The sequence below is a fragment of the Raphanus sativus genome, chromosome 9 (genome assembly GCF_000801105.2).
Source record: "Raphanus sativus cultivar WK10039 chromosome 9, ASM80110v3, whole genome shotgun sequence".
NCBI classification, from domain to species: Eukaryota; Viridiplantae; Streptophyta; class Magnoliopsida; order Brassicales; family Brassicaceae; genus Raphanus; species Raphanus sativus.
Window position 1 is genome coordinate 29,633,879 of NC_079519.1, and position 24,590 is coordinate 29,658,468.

Consider the following 24,590-nt stretch of genomic DNA (forward strand, 5'->3'; position numbering starts at 1 on the left):
TAGTACTTTTAAGTTAGTTTAAATAATTGATAATATATAAAAATAATCATATGTAGATATCTCTAATCGTTAAAGTATACTCAAAACACAAACATATTTAAAATAACTATTAATTCTCTATCCAAATATTTAAATCAAACCAATTTTTATGTTAAGTTTAGGTATTCTGACATTTATTATTCAAATTTATATATAATATTTTATTTTATTTTATATTTTGAGAAATTTAAAGTATATAATGAATTCTAAAAATCATTTAAATGGATTATCCGAACCCGAACGAATCCACGAAGATCTGAATCGAATCCGAATCAAAATATAGAAATATCTGAATGAGACTGAAATTTTTGATCCCGGAACCTGAAACCCAAACAGACCCGAACCGAACCCGAATTGATATCTGAACGTCCACTCCTAGTTCACAATCTATTTTTTTCTTTTAAAAACATAGTAAACATACAATATAACTAATAGTATTTTATACGTACTATCATATAAATAATCACATATATTATATTTCTAAAATTTAATGTGAAGTACAAACACTTGTTACAATTTCGTTTGAAAGATTTTATTTGTATATTAGAAGAAACTTGTTACAATATCCTTCTTTAAAAAATCATGTGCAATTTTTTTAAAAAAATATGGTTAAAGATTGGAGCTGGTTAAAGATGGTTAGACAGAAGATAAATACTCTTTAACCATAACACAACCCATTAAAATGTTGAAAAAAAGAAAGGTATAGGGCTTTAATAATGAAAGATCCGTGAGATGCAAGATTAATATATAATCAAAACTCAATGTTTAATACCAGTGGCATTCTGATGTAAATAATGAGAAAAAGTTAGGGTTATTTCTCATTTGCACTTCACTTTTAATAGGATAGATAAGACAATGCTTTAAAAAATTGTTAGTAGTGTAGACAGATATGGTGTTTGTTAGATATATCGATCAATTTCAGATGTTTTTGTCCCTTGTGTATTCCAACATTTTGTATATGGTATGGTGGACGGCTACATAATAGTAGTATTCATGAGTTCTTTGAATATATTTGATTTTATGTTTTTGAAACTTGAAAGTATATAAAAACTAATGTAAGTTTTGATGACACTAAGATAGCAATCAAGGGATTTTTGGAAAATATTTGAATTAATTTCATAGCTATTCGTTTAAAAATACCATACGACTATCCTAAAGCAGCTTATACTATTATTAGGATCTTGACTCTTGTGACAAGAAACAAAATTTGGGCAAAAACTCTTTGTTGTTTGAATATAAAAATAGATACGGTTATATAAAACTTTTTTTTTAAATGAACATAATCTCTAGTAATTGATCATGTTGCTGTTTTAATAGTATTGATAACTAACCACGTTCTATTTTTTATAACAAAAACAGTTACTTTTTCTACTGTATCTATTATTGTTTTTTGATCCTACACATGATTTCTTATGATCATCGGATGTGGAAGGCCGGAGCAGACAAACGGTTATTGAAAAAATATGAGAACTTGGAGAATGTAAACAGAGTACAAGTCCTGAATGTAAACAGAGTACGGAGACTGAAGTAAAAAAATTATTTAATACTAAGGATAAAAACTTAGATAATGGAATTGTTCAACCATAGCCGAAAAACTTGGAGAATGTAAACAGAGTACAGAGACTGAAATAAAAAAGTTATTTAATACTAAGAATAAAAACTTAGATAGTGGAATTGTTCAACCATAGCCAAAGATATCTAAAGATAACTAACAAATCTTATTTCACCCCCAATCGGAGCGGTGATCTCACATCCATGAGGGGCTGGAACAGAGTGACCATTTGGAAAAGTCATTTCTCCTCCATTGCCAACCACCACTCGACCAACTTGATAGAATAGGATAGCCACCGTCAGCAAGAGCCAACTGAGTTTCACCGCGAACAGAGAGACGCCTTGCGTTTGTATGCATAACTCGACCGTTGGGAAACATGAACCCAAAACCTCTGGGGGCATTTCATCTGTAAATTAAGAACAATATAAAAAAACAAAGCAATTAATCAAACAAAATCGACAAACATATAATGCAATTAAATAGTACAATTGCAAAGATAGAAAAAAAAACAAAAAGGAGAAATATGAATAAGACTAGAGAAAAAACAGTCACCTAAGGGAGAACTGCATAAGATTCTATCGGAAAAAGTCCATCAGCTGGAACAAAATTGACTCTTGTGACAAGAAACAAAATTTGGGCAAAAAACTCTTTGTTGTTTGAATTTTGTTTATCCCAAATTAGCATTACGTCTTATAATTTGAAAAGTTCTGATTATAATTTTAGAGGAATTATATTTTCTTAACCATAGCCGTAGATTAAGAACATGTTCTAAAGAAATTGTATTTTGCCTCCAATCGGAGCTGTGACCTCACATCCAAGAGGGCATGAATAAAGCCACAGTTTGGAAAATAAATAGTTCCTCCATTCTCAACCAACACTCTACCAACATCATAGAAAATAACTTCAACAAGATCACGAAGGGCAACCAGAGTTGCGTGACAAACATAAATAACTCTTACACTTGTATGCAAAACTTGATTACTGAGAAAAGTAAAGATACAACCTAAAATACTAGGAGAAATTTCATCTGTAAAAAATGATCAAGCAAGGAGAATCAGAAACACATAGCAATTAATCAAACGGAAAAAAGACAGAACGATTACTGCGAAGGAATCAAGCAATTAATAAAGCGATTACAAAGACAGAAAAAAAGAGGAATATGAATGAGACGAAAAATAGAGAAAAACAGTTATGGCCCTGAATCCGAGAGAAGTGAGGAGGTTGGCAGCGAGATTATGGGCGAGAGCGCCTGGTTCGGGAACTGGAACGAACCAGATAATTGGCCAAGTAGGTAATGATCTTGAGCAAGTTTGTTTTGTTTCTTGAAGTTTTGCTTTTTACAAAAAAAAAAGTTTTGTTGATGGTGTGGTGCTCTTTTATAGGTGTTTGCTGACTTTGATGCATATGGTGGAGCTGTTTGGTTAGTTTCCGGATGTGTATATGGAGGTGATCCTTACCAGCCTCAGGAGTATAAACTCAAGAGAGGTGTTGACATTGTAGTTGGAATCCCTGGTCGTATCAAGGTATGTCTCTTAAACCAAATAACCGTTTTTGTTTGTTTGTTTGTGTGCTCTCTTGACATCGTATTGGTATTCATTGTAGAATCATATTGAAATGCGAAACTTATCTACAAATCCATGTTCTTGATGAAGCTGATGAATGTTGAGAATGGTTCAGTTGATGATGTTGAACATATCCCTTAGAATATATTTGCGAAGTGATTTTGCCATATGTCTTCTCTACAATCAGTTTCACAAAATAAATATGACATGACTACTAAAATTGATGACATGGCTTCCGAGAAATATGACATGGATAATCTCATTTAGTGTTGATTTATATTTTTGGCAAACTTATTAAAATATGGTAATAATTCATATATTACCTTTAATATTGATATTTTTTTTGGCAAACTTATAAGAATATGGTAATAATTCATATATTACATTTAATATTGATATTTTTTTGGTAAACTTTTTTAAAATATGGTAATAGCTCATGCATCATTTATAAAATAAATATATTTATATATAACATTTCAAATTTCGAAATATTATTATTTTTGTATAATTATACAATTTCTATTACTAAACTTTCAAAATTTTCTACAATTTAAAAAAAAAAATCTAATCGTAAGATTATTAGTTTCTTATATATTAACAAATATTTATATTCAAAATATTATTATTTATATAATTAAATATAATTTGTATTACTAAAACTTTCAAAAATTCTACAATTTAAAAAAAAATATCTAATTGTAAGATTATTAGTAAATATTCGTTTAGGCTAATTTTTTATAATTATACAATTTTATATCATTTTTTTAGTTTTATAAAAATTGATTTGATATACATCAAATGTATATTAAATATTAGTAAGAAAATAGTAAAATCTATAATATTTAATAAATTTTATTTTTAAATATAGGTTAGATTTAAAAAAATCTATACTATATAAAAGTTGAAGCTATAAGCCATTGAGAGCGTCCACATATGATTTAAAACGACCAATTGAAATACGACAAATCAGATTTTTATTTATTATTTTTAAATGTTAATATTTCCAAATTCTTTTTTAAACCGAAAGTAATATTATATATATAACTCAGCCTAAAAAATATTAACATTTTCAGTTTTTTAATTTATTATTTTTAAAATGTTAATATTTCCAAAAAAAATTTACAAACGAAATTAATATTATATAATAACATAAACTAAGAAATATAAATATTAAAATTTGAAAACTTAATCTAAAAATCTGTACTATATAAAATGGAAAATAAAAAGAAAATAGTTAAGTTAACAAAAAAAGGAATATATAACATGAATATAAAAATATCATATTAACATGAATATATAACAAAAATATTAAAATTTGACGACTTACTTTAATAAATGGTAACTGATATAGAAAAATGGAAAATAAAAGAAAATAGTTAAATTAACAAAAAAGGAATATATAACATGAATATAAAATGTCATATTAACATGAATATATAACAAAAAAATCAGATTTTAAATTTATTATTTTTAAAATGTTTATATTTCCAAAAATATTTTTTTTAAATAACGAAATTAATATTTATATATAACATAAACTAAAAAATAAAGATTAAAATTTGACAACTTATTTAAATAAATGGTAACTGATATAGAAAATGGAAAATAAAAAGAAAATAGTTAAGTTAACAAAAAAAGGGGAATATATAGCATGAATATAAAAATATCATATTAACATAAATATATAACAAAAACCAAAACATCTAAAAGGTAAATTCACTTAATATATAAAAGAAGAAACTTTCTAACAAATGAAGTATTATGTGACTATAAATAGTTGTCTAGAGTTCCAACAGTTTTCAAGATTTACTTTGGGAAAGAGAGAGATATTGAAAAGAAAAAAGATATATTTACGCAATTGTGGCTTCTGCTTCTTCTTTGGTTTTTGATGATCTAAGAAAAGGTTTTAATAAGAATGAAGTTCTTGCTAGAGTGATTCATTTTTGGGAAGCACGTAACATCAACAAGGGTGCGCTTATGGGTTTGGAGTTATTTCTTATTGATCAAAAGGTATGAAGAATTTTATTTATACATTATCAATCTAAAATTTAAGAAGATTATTAATTTTTATAAAATTTATAATTGACACAAATTTTTACAGAGAACAACAATCCACGCCTTTATACAAGCTAATCGAGTAGCGTACTATGAAGAGGATTTAAAGGCTGGTGGGATTTATAAGAATAAGAACTTTTATTTTTTAAAATGTTAATATTTCCAAAAAAAGTTTTTTTTTTAAAACCGAAATTAATATTATATATATAACATAAACTAACTAAATAAATATTAACATTTTCAGTTTTAAATTTGTTATTTTTAAAATGTTAATATTTCTGAAAAAGATTTTTTAAAAAAAGAAATTAATATTATATATATAACATAAACTAAGAAAAATAAATATTAAAATTTGACAACTTAATTTAATAAATGGTAACTGATATAGAAAAATGGAAAATAAAAGAAAATAGTCAAGTTAACAAAAAAGGGAATATATAACATGAATATAAAAATGTCATATTAACATGAATATATAACAAAAAAATTCAGATTTTTAATTTATTATTTTTAAAATGTTAATATTTCCAAAAAAGATTTAAAAAAAACGAAATTAATATATATATATATATATATATAAATAAACTAAGAAAAATAAATATTAAAATTTGAAAACTTACTTAAATAAATGGTAACTGATATAGAAAAATGGAAAATAAAAAGAAAATATTAAGTTAACAAAAACTAAAACATCTAAAAGGGAAATTCACTTAATATATAAAAGAATAAACTTTCTAATAAATGAAGTATTAGGTGACTATAAATCGTTGTCTAGAGTTCCAAAAATTTTCAAAATTTATTTTGGGAAAGAAAGAGATACTAAAAAAAAAAAGATATATTTACGCAATGGTGGCTTTTGCTTCTTTTTTGGTTTTTGATGATCTAAGAAAATGTTTTAATAAGAATGAAGTTCTTGCTAGAGTGATTAACTTTTGGGAAGCACGTAACATCAACAAGGGTGTGCCAAATCATATTTTTTGTTTATTATTTTTAAAAATGTCAATATTACCAAAAGGTTGTTTATTTCAAACTAAAATATAAATTAATATCAGATAAGGTAAATTTACAAAAGTAAGACATTATAAATAAGTTAACTTAATATATAAAATATTTTTCGAAACTTAAAAATAAAATATAAAATAAAAATAATAATTAATTTTTAAAATACAAGACTTTCAAAAAAATTATAATTAAATAAATTTAACTTATGATTTTCAAATTTAGGCTATATACTATATAAAAGTTGAAACTTTAAGCCATTGAAAGCGTCACATAGGGTTTAAAACCACCAATAAAAATATGCAAAATCAGATTTTTTGTTTATTATTTTTAAAATTGTCAATATTACCAAACAATTGTTGTTTTTAATAATATATAAATTAATATCAAATAAGGTAAATTTACAAAAGTAAGTCATTATAAAAAGTTAACTTAATATTTAAATATTTTACGAAACTTAAAATAAAATATAAATATAAAGTAATAATTAATTTTAAAAATACAAGACTTTCAAAAAATTATATTTAAATAAATTTAACTTATAATTTTCAAATTTTTATGCATATGCTATTGAAAATATTGACAAATAGCATATACTATTTTATACGTTGAAAGTACAAATAATTGAGAATGTTCATATAATATTTTTAAATTGGATACAAATTGGAATTAAGTGTCAAAAGGCAAACTATTAGATAATTAATTAAATGGAATTGGCTCATATATATATATATATACAAATTATTTGGAAATTTAACATAAATTTATATTATATAAAAGTTCATTATAAAAGAAATCTGAGGCTATAAGTACTAAAGGTGGTCCACACAGAATTTGAAATAATCAATTATTATTATGACAAGTTATTATTTAAATTTTTATTTTCAAAAATGTCAATATTTCCAAAACAATTTTCATTTAAAATAAAATAGAACCAATATCAAAAAAGAAACTTAATAAAATTAAAACATTATATATAAATTCACTTAATATATATATAATATTTCGACATTTAACATTCAAATAAAATATAAAATAAGAATTAGTTTTTGAAAATGCAAGGCTTTTTAAAAATTTATAAATAATAATTTTGACTCATGGTTTCAAGTTTAGGTTATATGCTATTGAAATAAAATCATCTACACTATATATAAGTTGAGGCTATAAATCATTGAGAATATTCACATATTATTTTAAAACACCAAAATATGTTAAAATCATTATTTTATCTATACTATATAAAGTTAAGGCTATAAGCCATTGAAAACATCCACATAAAATTTGAAACCACCAATAAAAATATGAAAATTATAGTTGATAAATAGAATTCAACATCAAATAAGGCAAACTAATAAATAAATCATTAAAATGGAATTGACTCATATATATGCTAAATATTTGGAAATTTAACAAGAGAAAATTAAAATAAAATATAAAGAATACACGATTTTTACTTGCAATAACACAAAAGAAAATATACTCTTGAAAATAAAATTTCAAAAAGTGTATTTTCAAAATAAATTAGAAATCAATACCAAATGTATTTTCTTTAATAATATCCAAATCAAAAATTGCATAATCCTCATGAACAAGGAACACATCAAGAAATATATGGTTTGAAGTGGATGAATAATAACATTGAACGAAAACGAAAAACTCTGCAGTGGAGAGTAAATCATACAAGCCGAGGACAAAATCCGATAGATAAAAGTATATCACACCAGAAAATACTGGATATACTGCTCTCTCTAAAAATATTAAGTAAGAGAATAAAGTGAGAGGCCCAAGCCACAATTTATTTATGAATTTCAAATTTTTTTTTGATCAATCAAAAGAAATTAACAAATTTATTTATCCATTAATATTTTAATATTAATCAACACTATTATCTTATGTTTTGAATTTTCATATTTTTATTGGTGGTTTTAAATTTTATGTGGATGTTTTCAATGGCTTATAGCCTCAACTTTTATATAGTTGATAAATAGAATTCAACATCAAATAAGGCAAACTAATAAATAAATCATTAAAATGGAATTGACTCATATATATACTAAATATTTGGAAATTTAACAAAAGAAGAATTAAAATAAAATATAAAGAATACACGATTTTTACTTGCAAGAACACAAAAGAAAATATACTCTTGAAAATAAAATTTCAAAAAGTGTATTTTCAAAATAAATTAGAAATCAATATCAAATGTATTTTCTTTAATAATATCCTAATCAAAAATCGCATAATCCTCATGAGCAAGGAACACATCAAGAAATATATGGTTTGAAGTGGATGAATAATAACTTTGAACGAAAACGAAAAACTCTGCAGTGGAGAGTAAATCATACAAGCCGAAGACAAAATCCGATAGATAAAAGTATATCACACCAGAAAATATTGGATATACTACTCTCTCTAAAAATGTTAAGAGAATAAAGTGAGAGGCTCAAGCCACAATTTATTTATGAATTTCAAATTTTTTTTGATCAATCAAAAGAAATTAACAAATTTATTTATCCATTAATATTTTAATATTAATTAACACTATTATCTTATGTTTTGACAAATAATATTTTAGGCAGTTACAGTCAAAATATTCATAGAAACTAACCAAATAAACTATACTGAAATCAATTTAACATGGTGTGATTTACAAGATTTTTAAAAATTATTATTTTTAAAGCAAACTACATGATGAACTCTTATAATCATTGATTCATTAGTCTGATTCACCTCATAAAACATATATAATTTACGATGCTCTTTGTTGAGTTATGTCGAAGAAAAATATTTAGAGCATAATGTTTATAAGGTAGATTAATAATAAAGAATCTAAGCAAACACGTCAAATAAATTATTTAAGATTTTAAATAAAATTTATAACATTAAATTAGCATGAAAGATAACATAAAAGAATGATAGAAGGAACGGTCAGTATGATTTTATGAAAATAAATATACTATCTAAGTATTATAATCAACAAACTAAAAACATACAAAACTACAGATTTTGAACATTTAAAAAAAAAGTCTCAAGATTACAATGAATACGCTATCTAAGATTTTTTCTATCTTATTGTCAGTATTTAGCAACTAGAAAAGAAAAACAATTATCAAAATTATGTAAAAGTTTCAAAGTATCTCAAAAATCGTCATGTAAACACCAAAAATCAAATATTGACTATTGTACCAAAAATAAATTATAATATATTGTCCCTGCATTATATGATCATACAAGCTTAACTAAAATACAAATTATTAATTACATCAAGTAGATAACTCTAATACTGTAGATTCTAAATTTTATTAATTCACATATTATTTTAGATCAAGTAAAGTTTTTGACTATTAAGAAAAATTAGATATTATGCAAGATAGTTTAATCGTTTATGTTTTTTTTAAACACTTTAATCGTTTATGTAGTCAAGTAAAATATATGTAAAATGTTTGACAAAATATTGTAATGTATTGGCAGTTTACATGCATCAAGAAATTTATATAATATTTCAAAGTACAAATTAACATTTTTCAAAAATTATGAATATGTTTATAAACATAACTATTACATTTAAAATTCAAAAAACTAAATAGCTAATAAGAGGGTATAGTTATAAAATAAACATAAATAAAAAAATCAACGAATCATGTTTTAGATAAGAAAATTATATAAATCAGATAAATTATCAGTTTAAAAGTTATTATAAAAGTAAACAAAATTATTAATACAGACTCGCGCGTAGCGCGAGTATAAAATCTAGTTATTTACTAAAACTTGATCTTGGAGACACTGTGTTCGCCGAAGCATCTCCTGTAAGCTCAGGCAAAACCATTCAGGTTTGGGAAGTCAAGCTTTGGAAGGCAAGAAAAGAATCGGATAGCAAAACCTTAATATCTTCCTCTAGAGTAACACTCCTCTGTAATCTTCCTACCCCTGGTCACGCCAAAAATGCATCGGACCCACTCCAAATGATCTCCAAATTGTAGACTACAAACCTCTCTCTCTCTCTATATTTCTGAATATGAGTCGTTGTATTTTATATTTTGCTAATGGCATTTTTAATTTTCACTTGTATGGATCTCTTATTCTAAACATTTACCCTTTTTGATGATGATGATGATGAGGATAATAAGCTAAGAATGGCAAAAAACTGTAAGATACCAAACACCAAAAATACATGGTAAAAATATCTAATAATATGGTGTTTTTATTTTCTTTTATCTTTTCAGTTTTAAATTCACATGTACTGTAGTTACTAATGTTTGATTTCTGTAATTATTAACAATTTTTGTATTACTAAAACTTTCAAAACTTTCTACAATGTTTTAAAAAATTAAATATCTAATCGTAAGATTATTAGTTTCTTATATATCAACAAATTTTATAAATATTATTTAGGCTAAATTTTTTATAGTTATACAATTTTGTATCATTTTATTAGTGTACAAATTGATTTAATATATATCAAATATATGTTGAATATTAGTAAGAAAATAGTAAAATCTATAATATTTAATAAAATTTATTTTTAAATATAGGTTAGATTTAAAAAAATTATTTACTGCACATGGTGCAGGAAAACACTATTAGTTAACTAATAGTGTTTTTGTTTTTCTTGATATGAAGCAACTGACTCTTGGTATATTGATATTTTTGGTCTAATCTTCAGGGAAAGTAGAGGATCCTAAGAAAGTTCATACGCTTCTCTGCAATTCCACCTTGCGACCATAGGTGAAAGCAGGGGCGAAGGGAATGCATTCGAAATGGAGTGATCTGACCCACTAATTTTAAAATTTTGTTTTCCTGTGTTTAAGAATTTTTTCTTTGACCCCAATAAACAAATTTTGTGACCCCATATTTTTTTTGACCCGAGTTCAAAACAATTCTGGTTCCGCCATTTGATGAAAGATGTATGTTCCCTTTGAGACTTTTAGTTTTATTATTTTTCATTGTACCTTTTATATCTATATATGCATGGTACGAGATCTTTCTTGCTGCTAATAAATCGCTGCTAAGTTTCTTTAACCAGAAAAGAAGACTATTGATCTTGTTGGTAATGATAAAATGAAGGCCAGTAATAATGTTAGACACATACATTGCTCTTCCCTGTAATAAACAAGTTATGTCTTGGTTGATTCCTAATAATACAACAGGTAAAATTATTTTCATATTCACTAGTAATGGATAGAAAAATAATAATTAGGAATAAAATTTTAGGAATAATGAAAATGATGATATATTATCAAAATTAATAAAAACACATTTGTTATGTAATTCTCTACAAACAAATGAATGAAAAGAAATGAAGAAAAAAATTATTGCTCATAAATGGTTTATCTTCCCTCAATGCCAATTCTAAATCTGTAATGATTCATAAAAACTACAAAGACTCGACAAATACTCAAAAACATTTTAGAAAACATTGTTAGAATGTGCCAAACAACATATATCAAGGACGTGGGTTAAGTTCTACTACTATTTTAATAAGTGACTCTAGGATTAAAGTTGGGTGTCCCGAAAAGTGTAGATAAATTTGAAAACTATTTATGTTGGATTTTAAAGTAAATAAAACCTATTTACTGATGAGATTTGAATTGTAACTACTACGTACTTGGAATCTTGACAAAAACCATATCATAAACTGGTCCATATATCTATTATATAAAGGTGTATGTGGTCCCTTTTAATTATAGGTGATAGCCAATTTGAAAGGTGTTTGTATGGAACAAAAGTCCGGAAATGTAAACTGGGATCTTTCTTAATTAGTATGAGCTAGACTGGAGACACAAGTCACTGCGCTGGTTCTTCTATATCTCCTCTTTTTTGTTTGTTTGAACATAATCTTATAAACTCGTTCTTATCTTCTTCTTTTTTTAGTTTTGTTTAAGTTATAAGTACACTAGGACAGCTTTAGTTTGGATTGTACTATGAACATACCATAAAATTTTCATGTGGTTTGTATTGGTCACATTTACTTATATAATAATGTTATGGACCTTATGGTCCAGTTCTTTTTTTCATTTAAGAATTTGCATTGTACATAATGCGATCGTTTTAATTATATGTGACATGTGCGCTACATATCTCTTTCTTACTAATAGAGAAGCATTTTAGGAGAATAACCTTTAATTGGTATTATATTCACAATTTTGCCATTATTACTGATGTGTCAGTACCATATACATTTTCAGCATCTATTTATAATTGATCAACATTTATTAGAAGAATTACATAATATGCCACTGTGACTATATTATACGACATTTCATATATTCAAATAATACATCCAACATCGTTTTAAAATACACAATAGCTTTGCAATAGAGAGGAAACTTAGCGGAGTGAAAAAAACATATGTACCTCATCTCACTTTATCTTTTGGTTTTCTCTGGATTACTCCAATAACTTATGTATTCCATTGTTCAACTCTTCGATTAAATATAAACAGACTAGGCACAAATTTGTTTCATCGTATGTTTATGTGTCCATGTGAAAATCCTTTTTTCTGTGCCATAAACCGATTAGTTTCATCATATTTTTCAGTTTGAAAGTGATCTTACAAAAGTCCATTAAAACATTCTTCTAAAACAGCAAACGCATAATATCTTCACTGAATGGCAGACACATGGTATCTTCATTGATATCATTTCTCAAGAAGATTCTGTCAAAAACATTATTATATTTCAACTTTCTACAGAAATCTTCACTGTATATATATTATACAAATTTTTAATAATATGTTCGTATATGTTCTGTGTCAATGGGAAAATTCTTTGTTTTTTACTTAATCTGGGTACATATTTCAACACAGACATTAGCATTTAATTTTATAAAAAGGATATTAAAAGAGGATCCAGTCGTGCGGTAAATTGGATATATGAACGTTTACTGTTATCGTACACTATAAATTGTGGAATGATATCAAATACTAAGGAAGAACATTTAATGCTAAAAGTTTGTTATCACGTTTAATTAAAATTTGTCAAATTTTTTGGTCGAATTTGGTAAGACGTATAAGTGAGAATCAGGTTAGAAGTTTAATGTGCTACCGTTATCAAATTTAATGGCTTAATTGGGGGAACACAATATTCTCTTCAGATCTTACGCTCACCTCATTAATCTTCTTATTTACTCCCTCTGTTTCGATTTAACTGTCGTTGTAGGAAAAAAATTTCGTTTCAAAATAAGTATCGTTTTAGAGTTTCAATGCAAAATTTATTAAAAAGATTTTATATATTATTTTTCTATTAGTTGAAATGTGGTTATATTGGTAGGTAATTGTGGTTTTATCTTGGAAATATACAAAATCATATGTTTTATTAATCTGTGTGTATAAACATAGAACGACAATTAAAATAAAACGGAGAGAGTATTATATATTAGATTCTGATTTGCGCGTTCGCACGGAATTATTTATATTTATAAATTATATTTTTAAACTAAAGTTTTACTACTACTTGATGGTATTTTATAAATTTTGGTTTACGTTCAAATTATACTTTTTGGTTTTGGTTTGCTTCCATTTTGATTGTGGATTTTGTTTTCGGTTTTAGAAGAGTAATATTTCAGTTATTTATGAATTTGTTTGACTTGAGTGTTTTTATAATTGGATTTGGTTCATCTAATTTTGCAGCTATGATTTATTAAAATGATGGTTTAAAATAGTCAATGTATACAGTATATATTAAAATAGTGTTTTGTATTATTCTTTTATATGTAAATAACCGAATGATGGTTTAATGTGACCTTGGTTTAAATTAAGTAATTCGGTTATATGTACTTATAATGTCTTTTTTTGTAACAGTACTTATAATGTTAATGAAAAATTTTAATGTGTCCAAAATCTAATAACAAATTTTTAATAGTAGATAAAAAATAGGATCCGAAATTAATAGATTTGATTATAATTTCTATTAATTTAAAACTTCTTAGGACTACTATTTAAACAAATCTCACCATCAGTCCTTTTTAATATACTCTCGACACACGATAAATCGTTAGCTAATACGTCAAATTCGTCATGGCAGCCCTCAACATGATTGGTGTGATTTGAAACCTGGAACATAAGGGTTAAGATTGATTCTGAAAACAATATTTCATGGCCGGGGAAAGACAATCGAGATGATTTTAATGGACACACAAGTATGTGTTCTTTTTATATTTAGGAATGTCCAAACAAAAAGTTCAACATTTTTCAAGATAATATTTATACAAATTTCCATATACAACATCATCATTTTTATCTTATGTACATCCCAATAATTGTTGTATATAACTAATTTACAACTTAAATAATACAAACTTACAATTAAAAAGGCTTAAAAACCACATGTAAAATTTAAATAATGATAGAAAATACAAATACAAATTATTTATTTTTTGTATTCTCACCCTGCGCAAAGCGCAGGTCTTTACCTAATATAGGTTAAACATTATTCAACTTTCACTGCTAGCTGAAATTCTTTATGTATATACAATCTAAGGAATATCAGATCGTACTTGGTTAATACTAATAGTTGCTGGATAGTATTAAAGACATAAAGTGTGAGAAAGGAAGTCAAATAAAAGTTTAGGATAAAATTTGAAAGGAGGATCAAGACGTCATGGTTTGAAACACAAGGGTCATCACGGTTGAAGATCCCCTCGTTGTTCGGTAACACCGCCACGGAGCATGTGTACGAATCATACTGTAATCTGAGATTTTCAGTAGTTATTTTCTAAATTACTACTTGTTTAGATATACAAGTAGTGTTATTATGTGTCATACACAGAGTGTATACAGTATAGTATGACTAATTCGTATATTATTCGAATATTCTCCATGATACCGTTATATTTATAGGTATTAAACTCTATCTTATGAAAGAATACTTTTATCAAATGGATGTAAAAACACGGTACACATTAGAAAACATAAGCTCCAAAATATGCAAGTTGTTGTAAATGAGGGTCTTGTTTGTTTTGTTCTTTTCTGGGGTCTTGTTTGTTTCATTAGGATAGTAACATCATACTAACATGTGATAGTGAGAGCGATAACAACGAGTGATATATTATTATCTTTTGATTTTCCTATAATAATAACAAATTTTGTTTGTTTCTCAACACTGATTTTTTTTTTTCAAACTTCGACACTGATGCAACATACAAATCGTTGTCATTGTCGTGTCAACAGAAAACAAACATAAGGTTTAGATTCTCTTTCAAATTAAGCTATACAAAAGTGTGCTTAAAGCATCTCCCTCCAGAACCAGATAATTATAATAACACTAATCTCTTCTTGAATATTCGGGGGACAAAGTTTTCTCTATAGAATAAGTATACTACCACATTAAACCCTATCTTGTATTCCAAAAACCATTCTAGGTTGCATTCACTATTCAGGCAAGCTTCTGCTTATCCCCCATGATATATTTATAGAAAAAAAAAGAACAAGGACATTTACATTAACAAGGACATTTACAAGCTTCTGCTTATCCCCCATGTATTACATTGTGCGATGTCGACATCATACCAGAGGTATATATATTCTAGAGAAGCCAAAACCAGCAGGGCCCCTCTTACTTGCCCTTTCCTAACCAAAAACGTTATCCTTGTTTTAATTACAAAGAGCCATTTCTTCATCTTTTTCAAAATTTTAATTGATTTTACATTTGACAAACTTGTTCTAATTAAAAAAGCCTACGAAGGGGAAAAGAAGAACGCACCCTATCAAAATGTATACGAACAGAGAGATAATATTTATTTATACAGTTTCATGGATCCACTTTCTCTCAGCTCTGTAATATTTTAATCTTATTAATCTCATATATATATAAAAATAACATTTCCCCCACTCCATAGTGCTCCTTCTTCCTCAAGTCACAAACCATACCAACAAACAAACAAACAACAAAGCCAAACCCTCTTAAACCGGAAACAATGGGAAGAGACTGGTCTTGGCTCGGAGGAGGGAAGAAGAAATCCACAAGCAAGTCAAAGAAAGACATCAAAGCAACTCCACCGCCTTCCTCCCCCGCCGGAAACACTGCAACGACGGCGGCGGGATGCATGAGTGCCGTCATTAACATTTTCGACTTGCAACATTTACATTTCCCTATCAACCATCACCATCTCCATCTCCCCAAAGGTACACCATCTTTTCTCCACTTTTAACTTCTAAAATCTCTACATACATTACTTAGACTCTTTCTTTAAAATCAAACTCAAGGTGTAGATGTTGAAGAGACTCCATCTTCACCTACCAGAAAAGATGGAAACCTCAATATATCTGTAAGTGACTATTATTAAAAAAAAATTGTTATCTTCTTGAGTTCCTTAAAAGTCTCTTCCTTTACACATAAACTGCAGATGGGTATTAAAATCAAGACCAAACCATCATCATCGTCTCTTGCAGCCACTGAATCTTACTCTCCGAGTGTAAAGACACCAACTTTGGTCGCTAGGCTCATGGGTCTTGATCTTGTTCCAGACAACTACATCTCATCTCCCACACCATCTTCTTCTTCTTCTTCGCACACCAACAAACACAGACACTACTCTCTCCAACGAAACTCCGTCGACGGAGGAACACGCTCTCTTCCCGAGACACCGAGGATTTCACTCGGAAGAAGATCCGTCGACGTCATCTCTCACCAACACCAACGTTCTTCGCTTCATCTCAGGGAGATGAAGATACACGTGGAGGATAGAGAGAACCGGAGTCCTAGAGACTACGCCAGGAAGATAGTGATGCAGATTAAGGAGAACGTGAGCAGGAGAAGAAGGATGGGGACTGATATTACAAACAGAGAACAACAAGCACGAGAGGCTCATGAGCCCAAGAAAGCTCCCAAGGTTCGAGACGAGCCCAGGTTACAAACAGTGAAAACAGAGCCACAAGGAACAGAGCAAGACAAAAAACAGAGCAACTCTGCAACGAAACGTAAGAAAGCTGAGAACTTTAAGTCGAGATTAGTGAAGCCGCCACAGACAATGAAGGAGGAGCTGTTTGTCCGGTCACCAGAAACGAGGAACAGAAAAGATTCATCGAATCTCAGAGAAACGCGATCATCAAGAAACAGAGCATCAACAACAGAGTTCACTACTTTTCGGAGCCAATCGCAAACGCAGATTGCACCGATCACAAAACGCACATTGGTTCTCAAAGATGTTGATGAAATGGTGGCCGGAGAATTCCCGGCGACGGCGACACAGTCGGAGCTGGTGGCGTCTGAAGGCGAAGGAATCGTGACGGAGCTCGAGAGAGGAATCTTCGAAGCCCTCGTGGCCGAAACGACGGCGTACTACTACGACACGTGGAGCAAACCGGCGCCGTTTAAGAGAAACGATGATGTAAGTGGCACGTGGGGAGTTCACGTGACGAGATGCCATTCAAAGGTGGGGACCCACCACGACTCGTCCTCTTTGTTTCGCGAAAGGAGATTGAGGTGTCCACGTGGGTAAATTATCGATTGGCTTTTATTTGTATAGATTTTGATTTATATTGATTTTCAAATAACTTTGTTGCCGTTAATAACCTAAAATAAAATAATATTTTCTAAAATTGAGGAGCGGTATGGTGCTTGTTGGATAGATCTGTCAATTTCAGATGTGTTTTGTCCCCCGTGTATTCCAACATCTTGCATATGGTATGGTAGACGACTAAAGAATAGTAGTATTTGTGAGTGTTTTGAATATTTTTGATTTTATGTTTTTGAACCTTGAAATTTTTTAAAAATTAGTATAAGTTATGATGACACAGAGATAACAATCAAGAAGTCTATGGAAAATATAAGAATTAATATCGAGCTAGACTCGGATAGTCGTATTCGTTTAAAACTACCATAGACCTATCCTAAAGCAGCTTATAGTCCTATTTATTAGGGTCTTGACTCTTGTGACAAGAAAAATGGCATAGAACTATTTGTTGTTTGAATTTTGTTTATGCAACATCAGCATTACGTCTTGTTTGGAAAGTGATAGAACCGTATTTTATAAACCACGGAGAACTGAATATTGTAAATAAAAATTGATAAGATTATACTAAAGATTTAAGAAAAGGAGGATGATTCAACTGCAGGGACGAGATATTATCTCTTTCCTTAACTCAAAATATGTCTCGTAGTACGACAGTTCGATAACGTAATGAGTCCCAGGATACAACTGCAAACAATCTTCTGAATTTGCGTCACTCTATCAGAAGTCTGGCGAAACTAGTTTTGTGTATACTCTCAGACTCAAGAAAATCAATTTTAAATCTAAACCCAAATATCCAAAGTGATCCATTTCCTAAATATTTTATACTTAGCTAAATTTAAAGCTTTATAAGCTTTGCATAACACTCACTTTGGACCTCTATTTCTCATTCAACACAACTCCGACTTTGACCAACAAATACACTTACTCATAGTGTTCACGGTGACAATTACATCGTGCCCAAGTTCCGGTCTTTCCGACAGACGTCTCCGTCGAAAAACTCATCGGAAAATGGTCCACACCACTTTGTCAAAAAACGAGTTCCAACAAAAAGTTCTGATTATAATTTTACAAGAATTTAAATTATAACATTACATAACTTGTGTTTAGCTGAATCAATTGGTTTATTTCATATAATTTACATCTTGACAGATCGTGAACATAATCAAACGTGTTCATATAAGCTAGAAGTTTCAGCATGTTTTGTATATTTAGCTTGTTCGTCTGAATCTCATACTTGACACGTGAAATTTTCTCATCACAAATGTGATGTAGATAGAAGTTAGAACTATGTATATTTTCGTCTCGCACTCCTCATAACTACATGTACTGCATATAGTTATATGTTTTGTGCCATAAGACCAAACAAGAGAAATATATATTCTGGTCCATTTTTAGTGAAACCAAAGATCTTTATTATGTTCACATAAATATACACCAAAATATAAATGAAACAGGCAAACAAAAAGCTAAAAGGATTATTCAGAGACAATGTACACAGTTACGGGATTGGAGCAAATTAGCAAACAACAGTTAAAGGCTTTTAAGCAACTCTCTGACTCTGACGATGTGACAAAGCTCACAGTCACACTTTCTGCTGAACGAAATATTCCCCCATAAGAAATATGACATATAGTTATATGGTGATGTGACAGGATTCTCCATTTTTGTAATTAAATAGTATATGACAGTATAATTATACAGTATACCCATCTTGACGAAAAGTTAATTTAGAAAAAGGGCCAGTCTGGATATATATATTTGAGTCGAATTATCTTTTTTTAGTTATCTTATCTTTTGTTCGACCTGATAATGTGTCTTAATTTGTTAAATCTATTGACACTATATGGTAAATTCGAAAGCATCCAAATTAATAATAAAAAATTTAACATACACCCATGAAGCAACAACTTTTCAAAAAGCCTTCGACGATTATGACGTTGACGATGAGTACAAAAACGTACGAATATTTCAAGAGGAATCTCATGTATCTTTGTTATCTTGCCATGAGAGTTCGTGCATCTCAGACACCTTAAATAATTCTAACGATTGTCCAAAATAATTAGGTAAAGAAAGAAAGAAAGATATTTTCAAAAAAAAAAAATAGAAGAAGAAGCAATATTTTTTTTAAGTAAAAAAAATGTTTATTTTTAAAGGGGAAAGAGATAAAAGAAAAGTGGAAAGGAGAAGAGAACCTTGCAAAGTTGTAAAAAGACGATACGAAAGATGTAGTTTGCATGGACCCGAGACCTTTTACGTTAAGACTGAAGCTACATCTGTCGCAATGAAGACACCAGTGGCAGTCTCATGCAATGTATAATGCATTGTTTGAATAGTTTGATATATATATTTAATTTTCGCTAATGTTTTTTCTTTTTGTTTTTGAAAAAGCTAATGTTTTTTCTTTATCATCTGAAATTCGTTAAGAGAAAGTGGAACAGAGTATAAAGTTTTTTTTTGCCATCTATATATTTTATTATGCGGGTCAGACCCAACTGGAATAATCCCATAACCGAAACAAACACAACGCAAACCAAAAATAAAGTACAAGCCCATTCAAAAACCATTTAAATATTTTAAGCCTAAAAAATTCACCCGAAAAAAAGCGGCACCATGCTTTCCACGCATCCGAAATCGATGCAGAGAACTGCCCACGTGTCCGCCTCCACCTCTCCACAGCACACGCGTCATTCCATCTTCACATCGAAACCAGAAAAACCGGTGAAGACTTCCGATCGCCGATTCCCATCTTCCCACTAGATCTAAATCGGAGATTCTTCTCCGTCATCAGTGCTGACGACAACCCACTTCCAATAACAGTATCGGAGGTTAGGATTTCCTCAGCTCGCTAATTCCGCCTAAAGACCGCCGCTAAAGAAACGATGCTTCACCAGACCACTCGTTTGGCATGCATCAATCACGCATCCAACTTCATCACCACCATTACTTCCAACGAAGAGCATCATCGATTGAACTCGATAGCTCTTCTTGGATACGATTCTTCGAAGACGCCAGGCCACCGAGAACCGGCCGTCAACACCAAAGAGAAAGTGACGACGCCAGAGAAAACCGGATGATCACCATAGTTGAAGCGCGCCGCCGGAATCAAAAAGTCGGAAAAACGACCGATATTATTACTAAGCTAAAGAGAAAGTTTGAGAAAGCAAACGGAAGACCTGGCCGACGGTGGCTAAGGTAGCCCGTCCCGTCGGCCGGTGACGGAAGTCGCGTCGGAACTTTCTTTTTCTAAAAAGAGATCGGAGATTTTTCTTCTAGAGAGAGAAAAATATTTTATTTATGCACGTTTTAAGTGGAATAGAATATAAAGTACAACCATAGAATCAAACAAAGCCAACAATTAAATCATTTTTGCTAATGTTATAAATCTACTTTCATTTAGACATACAAACTTCATTGTGGAATTTAAATCATTATTGCAGAACTCGTATGACAGTTATAAACCCATATTATCAACAAATTTTTCTTTTAGCATCTTTAATTGACACTAGATCATGACCCGCGCTTCGGAAGCGCGGAATATTTATGATTCAAAATTATATTAATAATATTACAAATATTTTTTAATTTATAAGAATTTGTCTATTTAAAACATTTCATTAAATCACCATTTTTAAATCCGACTTAGACCTTCAATTGAGACGGTAAACCCGCTAATCCGATATGTATTCCAGTTTGAGTTTAAAAAAAATATCTATTATTTAAAATCCGATTAAACTCACAATAAATACTAAACCTCGAGATTACCGATTGAACTGATGGATGATCAATATGAAATCTAATTTGATGTTATTTCTATATTTAAAATTTAATTTCATTGTTTTTATTAAATATTGAAATGCTTATTAATATTAGTTTTATTTTATTTTTATTATATGCGTGACACAAAACGTTACAAAAATAAGTAACTTAATCTTTTAAATTATCTTAAGAAAACAATAAGTACGTATTTTTGAAATGGCATGGGATCTCATGACATCTAGTGCGAAATTTGTTTATTTATCAATTGTTTGGATAGTGTGAACACAAAGGTAAGTTTCTAAAAAAAAAATTCTAAAATGATATCTATATACTAATAAAGTTGAGTTTTTTATCTTCTTGGGGGAAAAAATGCCATGTGGCATTCTCCTTTTAATAATTAAAAATTTTCTCAACTTTATTTAATGTGTTTTAGTCTTAATTGTGATTAGATATTAGTTTATTTTTGTTATTGACAATTTATTACAATGATGTTTTAATTTTGGATAAGAAATTTAATTTATTATGAATTTTATGTCTTGATTTTCTTTAATTTCATAAACTCTTATGTTACATATTTTTTTAAATACTTTAAACTATTTCTTAATATTTTGTATGTCAAATAAAAAATACAAAAATGGAAACTGAAGTTGAGTATTTTCGAAAAATTAAACATAAAATAAATACATATCCAAACTATTACTTTATGTTTGAAAACATTTAAAATATTAACTTTAGATTTTATATATTTATTTTCATAGCTAATATATTATTATATAATAAAACTAATTCATTTACTAAACCGTGGTTCATCCACGGTTGAACCAAAGATCCAAAAACCCAATAAATCGTCCAGTTCAATGTCCGAATCGGGTGTCAAAACACTGGTTTATAGGGTTTCTTTGTATTTGATGCTGACGATGGAGAATGGAGCCTCTACAATTTTCCTTCTTTAACGCAATCGACGTAACTTTCATATAATCAATCTAGAAATTCCACTAATCACACTCTAAAAATGTTTAGTAATCGATGGCGATTCAAGTCCAAAAGACTAACATTTGGTCTATTGGTATTGACACATAAACTCTATGGTATATTTTCATGTTACAATGTGTAAGGAAACCAATAACTTTCATGATGCATGCTATCCGTGTTTACATTTTAAAAACCGTGAAACATGACTAATATATTTTAAAATTTAACTAAAAGAAAGAATCATTACTTCCAATCTGAAAGAAATTTAAAAACGTTGCCTGGTTGCTAAAATTATTTAAAATTGATGTAAACCACACACCACAATCACCATTAATCCTTTGCACCACACTAACCATTTATTGTCAAAACCAATACTACATGCAACAAGTCAGCAAGCCCGAATATCACAGATAGTTAGAAATTGTCTTTCTCATGATCGTTATAGATGCTAACATCTCATTTACTAATTAACAAATTGACTTTTTACTAGAAAAATTTGGTGAAATTGTTCCATTCCGGTTAAAATAGAAATTGTCCATTAAATAGATGAGTTTAGGAACCATTTATAGTTTTTAGATAAAAAACATATTTAGATTCATATTAAGATTTGTTGATATTTCTAAATAAGGGTGGACAAACAAGAATTTCGTTATGAACACACACAAAATCTTCCATTATAACAAAACTAATATAGAAGATAATTTTATGTTTATTATTTGAAGATACATCTTTTGAAGAGACCTTAAAACTAAAGTAACACACATAACTCGCATCTCTATATTTTAAAAGTCAACATGGTAATTTTAAAAATATATATTAGATACTCACCAATTATTTTACCAAAAATTGACACTTCACCCTTATTTTTTATAAAATTTATAAAATTTGAAATGTATTCCATCTTTCTATTATTTGAACTAAATATATTAGTAAAAGTTTTATAGTTCATATATAGTTATTTTAATAATTAATAATATAAGTATGTTCTCTATATAAAACATCAACTATGTGTTATGTTTAAATTCCAACTAAATTAATTTTGTTATGACTATCGGTTTTTTATTCTATTTTTATTTAATCGATTAGTAACGACCACTTATGCTATTACACTTTGAACTAAACAATTTCAAACAAAGTAATGCACTACAGTCACTAACCACTATAAAAAATATCAGAAAATATCATTTTAATATATTTTAATTTTCATATTTAATATATTTTATTTTTAAAACCATATAATAATTTATAAATTTATGTAAAAGTATAACATACGAACCCGGCGCGTAGCGAAATTAATTATTTTAGGTGTCTTTGTTATTGAATGAAATCGGTAGGTAATTTAATAGGATCTAGTAATTTAGGAATGTAACGGGGATGAGGTCTAAATGTATTAATAAGGGAGATAATATTAAAAGAGATCGGTAGAATTAACTATATAGTTGAATGGTAAATTTAATTTAAAACTTACAAAAAAAAATTTGGGTCCAACCCAAGGTTTCTGATTTAATAAGATAGACTAGATTTTGATCCGCGTTTTCAAAGCGCGGGTTTATGTTTGGTGAAAATTTTATATAATCACATTTATATAATCCGTCTTGTATATGTATTTATATAATCCGTCTCACATATGTATTTTATATCCAGATTTATGTTCGGTAAAACTATATTATACATGTATTTTTAGGTTTTTAATTTTGAATTAGATATTTTAAATATAAATCAATATAGCAGTTTTATAGTTTTGATCGGTGTTTTGAAATTCGATTGAGACCTGCGGTTGAACGGATTACCGGTTGATCAAAGATAAAATCAGTTCAGGTTTGAGAAAAAAAAAATTTAAAAATCTAATAAAAACTACTAAAATCGAAATCCAGTTACCGGTTGAACCACTGGTTGAACCAATAAACAATTTTTATTTTTTATAAATAATTTTTGTTAGATATTTGGGATTATATTTAGGAAAAAGCGGTTTAAAACCAAACCATTAAATAGTTTGAGAAAAAACGATGCAGTTTCAAACATGTCCGGTTAGAAAAATATTAAAATGATGCAGTATCAAACACGGAATAATCACATACCAAAATTGAATTAGGAAACCGGTGGTTAATGACAAACCAAAAACAATTAAAAAGGAAACCAATGCAAAATGTCTAAAATGTCATTAATGAATACAAAAGAAAGCCTCTTTAATAGGGGTAAACAGA

At 28.4% G+C, this 24,590-nt stretch overlaps 1 protein-coding gene across 1 annotated transcript; it reads left to right on the top strand.

The window, feature by feature from the left end:
- Positions 1 to 16,034: 16,034 nt before the first annotated feature.
- LOC108825862 (uncharacterized) lies at positions 16,035 to 17,852 on the top strand. The gene is made up of 3 exons (XM_018599218.2): positions 16,035 to 16,327; positions 16,409 to 16,470; positions 16,549 to 17,852. Exons 1-3 carry the CDS (start codon positions 16,120 to 16,122, stop codon positions 17,641 to 17,643), a joined length of 1,365 nt encoding a protein of 454 aa, XP_018454720.1. The 5' UTR covers positions 16,035 to 16,119; the 3' UTR covers positions 17,644 to 17,852.
- Positions 17,853 to 24,590: the final 6,738 nt, after the last annotated feature.

Excerpts from the sequence above, each read along its gene's own strand:
- LOC108825862 (XM_018599218.2), top strand. The coding sequence starts at position 16,120 with ATGGGAAGAGACTGGTCTTGGCTCGGAGGAGGGAAGAAGAAATCCACA. Across the intron at positions 16,328-16,408 it reads CCATCTCCATCTCCCCAAAG|GTGTAGATGTTGAAGAGACT; the intron begins GTACACCATCTT and ends ATCAAACTCAAG. Across the intron at positions 16,471-16,548 it reads ATGGAAACCTCAATATATCT|ATGGGTATTAAAATCAAGAC; the intron begins GTAAGTGACTAT and ends CATAAACTGCAG.